The sequence below is a fragment of the Lactuca saligna genome, chromosome 6 (genome assembly GCF_052625555.1).
Source record: "Lactuca saligna cultivar CGN05327 chromosome 6, ASM5262555v1, whole genome shotgun sequence".
NCBI lineage: Eukaryota > Viridiplantae > Streptophyta > Magnoliopsida > Asterales > Asteraceae > Lactuca > Lactuca saligna.
Genome location: NC_136422.1, coordinates 13,031,663 through 13,044,493, shown reverse-complemented (window position 1 = coordinate 13,044,493; position 12,831 = coordinate 13,031,663). Strand labels below are relative to the sequence as shown.

At 32.0% G+C, this 12,831-nt stretch overlaps 1 protein-coding gene and 1 long non-coding RNA gene across 2 annotated transcripts; one reads left to right on the top strand and one right to left on the bottom strand.

Annotated features, from left to right (window-relative positions):
- Positions 1–28: 28 nt before the first annotated feature.
- On the top strand, positions 29–1,154 carry LOC145002018 (uncharacterized). Its single transcript, XR_013661779.1, has 2 exons — positions 29–607; positions 1,004–1,154. It is a non-coding gene; the product is annotated as an uncharacterized LOC145002018 (long non-coding RNA).
- Positions 1,155–5,196: 4,042 nt separating this feature from the next.
- Positions 5,197–10,587, bottom strand: KAT3 (potassium channel protein). Its single transcript, XM_078960953.1, has 13 exons — positions 10,265–10,587; positions 8,746–8,961; positions 8,297–8,458; positions 7,849–7,906; positions 7,447–7,764; positions 7,129–7,368; positions 6,798–6,896; positions 6,682–6,714; positions 6,307–6,492; positions 6,087–6,164; positions 5,939–6,005; positions 5,707–5,853; positions 5,197–5,586 (listed from the first exon to the last, which is right to left on the bottom strand). The coding sequence occupies exons 1-13, from the start codon at positions 10,450–10,452 to the stop codon at positions 5,483–5,485; spliced, it is 1,896 nt and encodes a 631-aa protein (XP_078817079.1). The 5' UTR covers positions 10,453–10,587; the 3' UTR covers positions 5,197–5,482.
- Between the last annotated feature and the right edge of the window lie 2,244 nt (positions 10,588–12,831).

Sequence of the window (12,831 nt, the reverse complement as noted above, 5' to 3'; positions counted from 1 at the left end):
TCTAGAATTTATTTCCACCGCATGAAAAACCTCAACAAAGAAAAAAGATAACTGCCACCTTCTTTTTAGAGATACAAGTCAAAACCACATTTATGAGCATTGATTTGAGTTTGGTGCATGTATGGCTTATAACTTTCCCCCTTGAGAGTCAACAGATTTCAATCTCAATTGAGCAAGAAATTGCTTTACTTGAGTCTTGACTCTTGAGAGGTGGATCATCAAATGGTGATAAGTTATACTTCGAGAAGGATGATGAATGGTAGTACTTTAATCGTTACTTTGGTTGTTCTAATGTTGTTAATACATCCGGGGAGGGCTGGGGTGTACGGGTGCTGGGGTGGGTGTCTCAATCAGTGTGTACTTATCGCCGACAAAAAGCCTGAAGAAAAATCAACATGTTACTGGAATTGCTTAGCCAACTGCTTTCCTGAATCGGGTCAAATTTCAACCCATTCATCATCGGCTAGTGAAATTGCTGGATCTCCATTACCAAATACCCCTCCCATATCTATCAATAACAAACCCACATTTCCTCATTTTGGCTTGGGTAAAAAGTATTATTGCATCATCGGTTGTTCTTTGCATAGCTGTCTTATTCATGGTCATGGTAATCTCTCTCTCTCTCTCTCTCTCTCTCTCTCTCTCTCTCTCTCTCTCTCATCAAGAAGTTGAATTAATTTCCGAACAGAAACACATGTAAATTCTGATATATTGTGAATTTGTGATAGTCCCTTTTAGATTTTGTAGTTAATAGAGGTGATTAAACTTTTTAGAATAAAATCAAAAACCAAATTTGGCTTTGAAGCAAAAACTATTACTAATTTGTACGTAATATATAAAAGGTAACAAGTTGAAAATCTCTAGGAAAACATATTATTTAATATGTCTTGTATATTAACAAGGTTTTTATAAATATGGAGTAAGTAAAGAGGAATTAGTACATATTTTTGCCGTCATTAATGTTGACTTATTTATTGAATGTTTGTATGACTTGATTTTGCAGCTGGAGTCGATTTGAAGCTCTGTCTCATAAGGTGCACCCACAAATGCAAATAGTACTTGGTGTTTAGGTTTTGGTTCGTTTGTATTATTTTATTTCTAATATTCTCGTAAAACCAGAAAAAAATGATATAAACGAACTAAAGATTATGTTAGATACATAGAGTCGAAAAAGAACACTTGCTGTTGAAATAAATTAGATACGTGTAAGCCATAGTCTCGCACTTGTGTATCTCAAATGTGAACAACACTAAACACTAATTAAATAAAATGTTACTTTTAATGTTAATAGAATTTTTTCATTAATTTAATTATTATCGTACAACAAGTGAGATAATAAATAAATAATAAGTTGTGCAACTAAGCTTTTTAAAATGTTTTATTACATTATAGTTTAGCCTTATTATTAATATTGTCATTCTAATAAAATTAAAATAATATGACAGGATATCGACATAAAAAATATTAAAAACCAATATAATTAAAAGATAAAATAAAATATGATTAAAGCATGTGTTTAGATGTAAAAATCATAAAAGTAATATATATATATATATATATATATATATATATATATATATATATATATATATATATATATATATATATATATTCGAGATTATGCAGAAAAACTAAAAACATTTTACCTTTTAAACCCGATCTTGGAGATTCTAATATATGTTACCAAATAAAGGGAAATTATAGTATAAAATGAAATGCAAATAGTAAACATGTTAAAAAAAATATCAAATCAATAAGTTATGACAGTTTAAATAATTTTATAAATTTAATATTTGGTAAATTTAATTTAAGAATGATTGTTTCTATAAATTTAGTTAAATATGGCTCGTTTATGTTATTTTTTTTAATCTCACACCCTTTATGTATTTTTTATTGATTCATTTTTTATTTAGTTAAACATGGCTTGGCTCAAGAGGTATTTTGTATTCTAAAATACCACTTATGTCAATTTATTTTACTCCGAGCTGTTTCTGTAAATCTTACTTAAATATGGACCATTTAAGTTAATTTTTTTAATCCCACGCCTTTTATGCAATTTTTAATACCAAACCTATTTTTTATGTTAATTAGGGAGGGACTGTTTATGTAAATTTACTTTAGAATGGATCATTTCTGTAAATGTAGTTAATCAGGTACCAAAATTGATGTCTTGTTGACTATAAAGAAGTTGTCTCACTCTCTCATATATGTGATTGTGTGTGTCAGTGTCTGTATTTTATCGTATGTGTATGTATGTTTGCCGCTAAAGTGTTTGTGATAATATAGTGTGTGTTATCATTTCTAAGAAAATATTTTGATTCTGTTTGCTTACTTTTGTTTTTTTTTATTTTTTTTATTTTTTTTTATTTTTTTATTTTTTTACTATAATTACGTTTCAAAACTATTATTTATGGATGTACTTATTTATTTATAATTTCAATCACTTATTATTTGAATTATCAATTTATAAATCTTTAATATTCATCACTTAACTATTTAACATTTTTTTTTATATTCAGCTAGTGTTATACACGACTTGCTAACCTTATAAATAAAGACAACTAATAAATAATTTCAACAAACTAATTCACCAGCTCATGGTTTTTTATTAAATACTACCACCTACCAACAAATATTTGACTCTCAACTTTAGTGCCTATGAGGTCCAAATCTTTTCTAGGACGTCAATAAATACAAAAGGTGTCATAAATTATAGAGAGAATAAATCAAATTGTTTTTTTTGACATAAAGCTTCACGGTGTGGGTCTAAGGTGGGGGTCTAACCGTATGGTGGTTGGAACCGTACCCAGGAACACAACAACATGGGTGCGGTTTTAGGTACGATTCATAGGGTTGTGTATTTGAGTGTTGCATTTGGGTCCTGCACTTGAGTGATGCCCATCATGTCATATCTGTTATTTTTTTTTTCGTCAGACTCCTACTCTCAGCAATCTCCGCAATCTCATTATGTTCATCATCAAAAGGAAAGTGAAAATATTTTATAAAAAATAATTTTTTTTCTTCTTTTGATCATTGTATTTCTTTCATTTTTCCTCCTAAAACAAAGAGTTAAAAAAAAACATTTTCTCCATTTTCCTTGGTTTCTTTTCCTTTAAAAAAAACTCAAAACACTCAATTTTTCCCTACACTTAAAAAAAAAAAATCAAAATCACTTATTTCCACAATTTTACTCCATTTACTTCAATTTCATTCCTTAAAATAAGAACTCTTCCGCCTAGTTCCTGAGTTGCAGTAGAGAAAAGAAAAAAATGGAAAAGAAAACAAGAAGAAAAAAGAAATCAAATGAAATTTGTCTTGTGTTTCCGGGTTGAAAAAAAGTGAAAGAAAACTAAACATTTTGTTCTATCTTTCAAAATCCTTAGGTTGCGTTTAGTTACGGAAAAACAATTTTCATTTTCCGTTTTTTGTTTTCCCTTTTCAATTTTCATTTTCCGTTTTCATTTTTCATTGAAAAATTTAGAGAACGCGTTTAGTTAAACTTATTTATTTTTCATTTCCAGTTTTAGAAAATTAGAAAATTAGAAAACGTGTTTAGATGTCTATTTTTCTATCGATTTTCATTTTTAAAAAACGGTAGTGGTAGTAGGGTGTGGATGGGGGCGGTGACGGTAGCGGGTCGGCGGCGGTGGTGGTGATGACAGACGATGGTGGTGGCGGCGTCAATTTTGTCAGTGGTGGACGTGCTAGTGACGGGTTAGTGGTGGTGGTGGTGATGGTAGGTCGGTGATTGTTGTGGTGGTGTTGGGTGGGTGGGGGTGCGAGTGTGTGTTTGTGTGTGTATGTGTGTTTGTGGGGGTAGGTGTAGGTTTGTGTGTGTGTGGGTGTGTATGTCTGTGAGGGTGGGGGTGGGGGTAGGTGTGGGTGTGTGGGTATGTATGTGTGTGTGTGTGCGGGTGTTTGTGTATGGGTGGGTATGTATGTGTGTGTGCTTGTGGGTTGATGTGTGTGTGGGTGTGTGTGTGTATGGGGGGGGGTGTATGTATGTGTATGTGTGTTTGTGGGTGGGTAGGTATGTATGTGTGTGTGTTTGTGGGTGGGTGTGTGTGCGTTTGTTTGTGGGTGGTTGTGTGTGTGTGGGTGGGTATGTATGTGTATGTGTGTGTGTTTGTGGGTGGGTGGGTGGGTATGTATGTGTAAGTGTGTGTGTTTGTGGGTGTGGGTGTGTGTGTGTGGGGGGGGGGGGGGTTGGTGTGTGCGTGTGTATGTTGGTGGGTGTGTGGGTGGGTGGGTATGTATGTATGTGTGTGTGTTTGTGGGTGTGTGGATGTGTATGTATGTGTGTGTGTCGGTTGGTGTGTGTGGGTGGGTGGGTGGGTATGTATGTGTGTGTGGGGTATGTATGTGTGTGTGTTTGTGGGTTGGTGTGTGTGTGTGTGCGGGTGTGTGTGGGTGGGTATGTATGCGTGTGTGTGGGTGGGGGGTGTTAAGGTGGGGGTAGGTAGAAGTGGATGGGGTGAAGTGGGTGTGTGTTTATAGAAAAATTTTGGAATTAGAAAAATATGGAAAACAATGATTATCAGTTTTCCAAAATTTTCCAACTTCTTTGTAATTTTAGAAAACGGAAAATTTTCATTTTCCGTGAAAAATTTAGAAAAATAGACGAACTAAACACGTTTTCAAAATTCTCATTTTTATTGGAAAATTTTTCCGGAAAACGGTCCATTTTTCCGCAACTAAACGCACCCTTATATTTTCTTCGACTTCTTTCGTTGAACACTAATTTCTTTTATTTATTTTTTCTCATTGCATCCATTTTATTCCATTTCTTTCTTTTAATTCGGGATCGGGTCTAAAACCGAGACTAAATAGTCTTTTTTATTTTATTTAAACAGTTTTAAGCTTCAAAGGCGTTCATTCTATTCATTTGTATTTGGTTAATATGATACCGAGATGAATAGATCCAGATCTGGACTTAGGATATATACTTCTCTTTTGGCCAAGTGAATTCTTGCTCCCTAGAATCATAATTCTCCATTAATATATCACCATTTTATGCTAAGGCCTCACAACATCTCAATTATCCATTCATACCAACCAAGTGGTTTTAGTGGCTACTATACTTTAGTCTATCGAAATGATTATATTCATGAAACCATTTGTTTTTCATGGTCTTTTTGCCTATTTCTTTTGTACTCAATGAAATTGACAAGACTTCAGGTGGAATCATAGAAGAAATAGAGAAATGAAGTTTGGAGGAAGACAAAGAGTGATTCCAAGAAGCAGCTTACTCTGTTCTAGACATGCTGAACAATAGAGGGAGTAGCTAATAGCTAAAATTCATGGTAATCATCTCTTTTTGCTAACTTCTTTTTATATTCTCCAAACAATAATGTTTTTTATTTTGGTCTTACATTCTGCGTCTTTGTCTGTAGACAACATTTTGTATGTATTTAAAATGTATACAAGTTATATCTGGAAAAAGAAACTTGGTTTTTTTTTTTTTTTTTTGTATTTCATGTATTCAAGATATAAACAGGTGGTCATTCTCTCTTAAAGCATTAAGATCTTCCACTTGAGATGCATCAGCCATGAGAACTGTAGTTCCTCTTTTCCCAAACTTCTTCTCTGCATGACAACAACTTTATAAATTGAAGAAGATATCTTCATTCACTTACAATCTAAAATTCATTATGGCATTCAAATAATTATAGCTCAAAATACACCAGTTGCAATTGGATTGCTTACCTGCTAAGTTCAAAAGCTCTTCTATTGAGTCTGGTAAGTGGACAAGTTTTCCTGTCCTTTTTCCATCTATTGTTTTCTCATGTGGATGATGTCCATGGATTACCACCCTTAAGAGAAATGTGTTTGAGAGAACAGAAGTGGGTGTAACTAAAAATAATATTTTTAATTTTTTTATTAGATTATTTACCCAAATAGAAAATAAAAAGAAAAAGTAAATAAGATTATCAACAACCTTCTCTATCATCTCGACCATAATTCGATGCTTCACGGTTTTCTGATTGATTAACTGATCTGGTTTGCTATAATGCGGATGGAAAAAAAATGTTAGCTTTCATTTCCTAATGTTGAAATTTCATAGCAATATCAATACAATGTTTTACCTCAATATTCAAGTCCAATAAAAGCTCTGACAAAAATGGCATCTCGTCTTGCATTTCCTTCTTTAAGTCCTTGAGATACTGAGAGCATAAAAATGTCATCTTACTAAAGATCTATGCACTTTTAGAGGGCATGAAATGAATTTAACCCTTAAATTTAGTACCTGTAAGTTTTATATTTTAAATATAGAGAAATATAAATGAGGCATTACTAGTTAAATACCTGTGTGAAGTTGGACATTATCGTCTTTCCATCATCATCAAGTGGCTCCACTAGTTTTTTGAAGCGATGGTGACTAATTCGGACTACTTGAGAAAGCTTCTTGCTTCTTATAGTGAAAGGTTGTGGAATGTTGAAGAGTACACCAATTTCACCAAACATATCCATTGGGCCTAATTTTATCAAAAACTGAAACATAGATGGGCCTTAGTTAATACCCTAGCACCAATACACATACAAATCACAATCTTTTTAAACTTATTGAAGCTAAAGCTAGAGATAGAAATCTTTTTTCTTTACTAAATATATTGATTACTATCTTTACATTGCTAATTAACTACTTAATTCTCTGGTGCCCATTAAGAAAATAATATATACCTGTTCCATTCCGTTTTTGTGTGTCAACACCTCCTAGAATTAATAAACCATTAGAAATTTAGAATCGTGGATGAGTAAATAACATTAGAATTTGATTTATTAAAGATTTTATATACCATTGCTCCAGATACTACAATATAGAAATCCGTTGGTATCTCATTTTGTAATATAACTTCAACCTTTGGTGGAAAGTATTCTGCTTTTAAATCTGTAACCTGCCAACAAAAACCATAATTCAAGTTAACATTCATGCAATAATTCATACCAATTGTCTTCCATTTATTCCCATTACAGCATTGTACTTTCAAAATCCTACCTCATTTTAGTAATCTCATTCAAATACAAAGCAAATATGAATGCTATGATTGGATGGATTTTGCAAAGTATAATAATGTATTATAAAGAAAAAAATTGCTACTAATATATGAAAAGAAGAATAATTCATACCAATTGTCTGCTAAGGTCGTCTGAAATGCCTTTAAAAAGATAAGTCTTTTCAACAGTTTTACGAAACAAATGTTGAGAAATACTAGATCTAATCGCCTTTGGCAAATCATCTAGAACTTCTTCTTGTTGTAGCTCAGCTGTTTTAAACTTAAGTTGCATATGTGCCAACATTTGCTCTTTCAATCCTTCCGGAAGCCTGTTCTTGCTCGCATATCTTAAAATCTCATTGATTGCGTCCCTCTGTAGGATAAAGTTAAAAATAACATATCATCACGTGACATAATCATTACTAAAAAAAAATACTAAAGAATAACTTACCATGGCAAAAGTTCGAACAGCACTATGAACAATTAAATTGGTCATGTTTCCAATTAGATAAGAGGTGAGCCCGATGTTGAATAACATATAGAAGATATTGAATACTTTCTCTCCTGTATTTACTGCATGCAAGTCACCATAGCCAACAGTTGTAAGGGTCACAATTGACCAATACATTGAATACGTGTATCCTAACCAAATGCTTCTGTCCTCAAAGTTGTGAATAATAGATCCGATCCATGTATCATCCGATTGTTTATGATGAGTCGCTATCCAGTAGTAAAAGCATGCAGCTGAGTGCACTGCAAAAAGTGTAACCTGTGGTATCCAAAATATACCGAAACCGGATTATATTTTTTGCAAGTTAGATGATCAAATAGGTTAAGTAAAAGTGATACTAACACAAATTAGCTTGAGAGTTCTTGTCCCGAAGTAGCTGAAGCGTGTATCCTTCTCTAGTCTGTTTAGACAACAAGAGCTTGTTATAGTAAATTTTGTTATTCTTTCAGCAACCCCTGGTCTATACTGTCAAATTTTTTTATTCTTTCAGCAACCCCTAAGGTGGCCTATACTGTCAATTTTTTTTATTCTTTCAGCAACCCCTAAGGTGGCCTATACTGTCAAATTTTTTTTATTCTTTCAGCAACCCCTAAGGTGGCCTATACTGTCATCTAGGTTAATGACATTAGAGGCTTAGGGCCCATAAGGAGTTTAATGGACACTGGAATTGAAATATTCATACTACAATCTAAGAATCAAACCCTTGATCATTGATATTTTGATGCTTTAGATTTTATACTATTTGGCAAAATATATAGAATATTAATTCAAAAAGTTTCATGGTTTGTACCTTGAGAAGAGCTCGCTAACACGCCTTAGCCGCCAAAGCCTAAGAAGATTAAGAAAGCCAAAGACTTCCCCACGGTGTAGTTTTCCGGTGAAGAGTCTGTATATTGCTTGAAATGGGAGTGTTGATGCCACATCCATTGGGAACATCATATGAGTGACATACCTAAAAAAAACAAACAAAGTAGATTGTATAATGGAAAATAATGCATTTTTTTGTTTCACAAAATAGGTTATTCTGTCATGGATTAGCCCACACTGCTGCCCATCTTAGAAGCATCATGTGAAAGGTAAATCAGATAGACAGTTAACCTAATCCATATTGAAATTAAATATGACATTGTTGAGACAGAAACTTTTGACTTTAGATATACCGTATTGGAACCAACTACGAAATGCCATGGGGCAATAATGCATGTTTTGGATACATGTAGAATAGTTTGTTTAGGATACCTTGTGGCTATCTTTTGATGATCATCGACAAGTAGATATGTTGACTTATCCAAATAGGCCACGAAGAAAGTTAAGAAGATGTCACCTACAAAAAAGAAGTCGACTACTAAATCGACGTATAGGAGAGATCCTGTGGCCACCTTCTTGAAAGCCAGCTCAAACGGGGATGACCATGCGGAATATATAACAAGTACCACTAGAAATGCTTGCCACCATCTACATACATTTACATGAACGATTTGAAATCTCAAATAGTTTTTTGAAAAGATGACTTATAAGCTCACTACATTCCAATAAATAACTTATGCGTGCAAAACAATTAGTAAAATTAAAAGGACACCTAAAAAGAAACACGTAGGACAAGCGAGTTAAAAGCTGTCTAAAATATATATTCAGTCCATAAAACATTATTCCCTGTTTCCTTCAATAAATTACAATATTAAACAAACCGAAATAAAATATTATCAATCGACTTCCATAATTTATTGAAAGCCATGATGAAGGGCGTGGTCACTTGTCACAGAATACTTATCCCTTTAATTGCGTTTTTCGTTTAGTACTATCAATCAAGCGGCGTGAATTTTTAAATTTCTTTATTGCTTTTATTAAAAAAATACCAATATTATATTCATTTAATTGATCTGATATTTGGCTTTTAGCTATTCAATTGTTGTTTTGTAATATTTACCATGACAAAGAAATTTGACATAGAATTATTACATATAAAAATAATATTATTTAGTATTTACACAAATTTAATATCCAAAATAAACTTACACCTGAAAGTTAATATCCAAAATAACATCCCTTAACCAAAACCAATTAAACCATATATGCTAAATTTCGAAGTTTCTTGTTTTCTTCAAATGTATGTACTTTATGCAGACATCAAATCTATGCCAAATCTCTAACTTTCTCGTTTTCTTCAAGGTTAAACCTTGTAAATTTCGTGCGAGATGCTGATATTAAATATTTTAGACAATAACAAATAAAAAAAATTACATAAATGTTAAATTTTTAACTTTTGGCTCCTTAGATCCATTTAGTTTGTTTTATTTTGAAAAGTGATTGTTACAAAAAAAAAATTCTCAATACATAATAATATAATAATTCATGTTTTATATATAAAATTGTAATACAATAATTTAAAACATAAATTGTTGTATACAACAATAAAAAATAAATCAATTTTTTATATTTTTTTACTCATTTGATCTATCATAAAAGGTAATTTTAATCAATTTATTTTAAAGTAAATGAGCTCACAACTCTATAAAATAATAACAATAATAATATTACTTTTAAATAAATGAAAATTACCATATCCGATGTATAAGATTTTTGTTATAACTGAAATCCAAAGGCTTAAACTATTAACAAAAGAAGATAAAAAGTTACAAAACATTTTAAGATTCGATGAAAATAATCTTGGAAGTTTCTTCAATGGAGAAAGAACATGCAATCGTACACATTTTGATGCATGGTGTACAACTTTCAAAGATATAAACACTCAACTTACCTGTAGCGTCGATCATAAGGTGCAATAACATAGTCTCTAAGGGGAGGTGAATCGCCGCCAACAACAGTTCCAAAAGCTGGCAACAGACTGCTTGAGACTGATGCCAGATTGTTCATAATATCTCCACTCGAATGTCTCCGGTACAGTAATGGCACCGGAGATCGGTTTTCCGGCGACTTCTCTTTCATCTCCGGTGAGTCTTTAGACAGAGAGAGATTAGATCTATATTTTTATGGGATGTTGATTGGTTAATAGATTCGGATTAAACCAGCAATTAAGGAAGGAGGCATTGGGATTTCCCTTGCATAATTGCATTATTCAATTCGGAGTAGAATATATTAATTAAACAAAAACCCAAACGATAATTACATTTTGCTTAAGATATTGGTGGCTGGTTTGACTTTATTGGTAAATACAAAATTTGTATTTTAAATTTGTTGCTTGCTGGCCTTTGGATGGTTTGACTTTAATGTGTGTGTGTTTGGATTTGACAAAATGAACAACAGCTGTTAAAAGGAGATTGGTCATGGTTTTATGTAATGATTTGAATCAAATTGGATCATGGGTTTATGGATAGGGTTGACCCGATTGACCCAAACACACTTTTTTCCCTTTTTGCTAAAATGAAAGGTTTATATATCTTCGCAAAAAGATTTTACAAAGGTTAATTTAATATATTAAGATAGAAAAAGCGAGATAAGTCAAAATTTGTTTTAAGTGAGACAAACTTTTTTGTGGCACGTGGGCTTGGACTTTGGATTGAGTATCAACACACCCATGTTACTTGGACCAAACCCTTCAATAGTGAACAATGTTTTCGAGTTTCTTTTAGAAAAACATAAAACAAAAAAAAAATATAGTTAACATAATATAGTATTATTTATTAGTGTGTTTTGGAAAAAGAAATGATATCTGCTTTATTTTATTTTATTTTATTTTATTTTATTGTAATATCCAGTGTTTTAAAAACCGGTTCGAACCGGCTGGTTGAACCGGGAACCGGAGGTGAGGGCGGTTCGATTTGGACCGGTTTTATAATGATTTTCCGACTGGATTGAACCGACCGGGTTTGGTAAAAAACCGGTTCAACCGGCTGAATTGAACCAGAATGGACCGGGTTGAACCGGCCATTTTTGGATTTTTGTGTTTGTTTTGGGCTTCTTTGTTTGATTTTGAATTTTATAATGATTGTTTTTATATGTTGCATTCTATTTACGTTTGTAATACTAAAAAGATGACAAGTTTTGTAATCAATGTATGCAGGATAATTAAAAACATATAAAAATATAGAACCGGTTTGACTATCCGGTTGAATCGGTTAAACCAGTTGAACCGGAAAAACGTCATCCGACTGGTTCAATTAAAAAACCGGTTTTTAAAACATTGGTAATATCTGATAAAATAAGAGTAACACTTTTATTCATATTCAAAATGGGAAAGTAACATTTTTAAATGAGTTCTTTTTATTACAAAATAGGAAAGTATATTTAAAATTATGTACTTTATTCCTAGCTGTTTTTTTTCCTTAATATGATAATGTTTCAACTTAAAGAGCCTTGTATCATAAATATTGTGAGGAGAAAAGAAAACAAAAAGATGACGTAACTTGCTAATTCTACTGATAAATGAATTTTGTTAAGAAATTTAAGGTTAAAGGCATAAAGTTAAGATTAAGATTTCAACTCAAAAAGTACCATTTTTTTATATGCATGTTTTTTTTTATATTCTATAGGTAAATAGGAAAGACCCAAAGCCCAAACCACATAAAATAATTTGGGTGGACGGTTTTGTAATTTGGAATTTGCTTAGCCTCATTTCAATTTTGAATTTTTACTTTTTTTTTTTTTTTTTTTTTTTGCCGTAGTTTATAGCCTCACTCGGTCATTCCCTCCTCACAACCACGTTCATCCGTCTCAATTCCTAATCTTTCAATTTCCCCAATAAATTTACTATGAATTTGGTTCATCCACCTCCTCAATTTCTACTATTTCAATACGTTTAGTGTTTCAAATTGGCACAACATCTTATATTTACAAGGTGCAAACTTTAAACCGACATGAATTCGATACAACATAAAGTTTTGACATGACACAACATAAATTTCATCGGACAAGGTTAAAAGTCAAGATCCTTCAACCTATTTAATGTTCCAAACTCATACAATTTCAACCTATTTAATGTTCCAAACTCATTCGAATCTTACACAACACATTTTACATGTCTTGAGGGACAATAATATTTGAAATGGATTTAGTTTCCTTACAATGAATGAAGAATAAAAATATTATGATTAAAAAATTATACCATTTAAATATGATTTGAAAGGTTAGATATTTTAGAAAACTAGTATATCCTTTGAATTCTTTATCTTTATCTTGAAATAAAGAATAAAATGCTATTTAGTAGGTGAAAAGGATAATAGTGAAGTCAAAACTACTAGTGACAATTGTAAAATTGCTCTTTCTAGGCATCAAAGCCTATTGATACTCTCATCGGTGAAACTAATCGTCTAAATAAAACTTCATTATCTCTTTAATTGGTAACACGACTAATTCTCTCCCTATAAA

What these genes read in the sequence shown, in the direction of transcription:
- KAT3 (XM_078960953.1), bottom strand. Translation starts at nt 10,452, where the DNA reads ATGAAAGAGAAGTCGCCGGAAAACCGATCTCCGGTGCCATTACTGTAC. An exon ending in GTTAGCGAGCTCTTCTCAAG is followed by an intron (nt 7,907 to 8,296) that starts GTACAAACCATG and finishes TTGTCTAAACAG; the next exon opens with ACTAGAGAAGGATACACGCT. An exon ending in ACGACCTTAGCAGACAATTG is followed by an intron (nt 6,897 to 7,128) that starts GTATGAATTATT and finishes TTTTGTTGGCAG; the next exon opens with GTTACAGATTTAAAAGCAGA.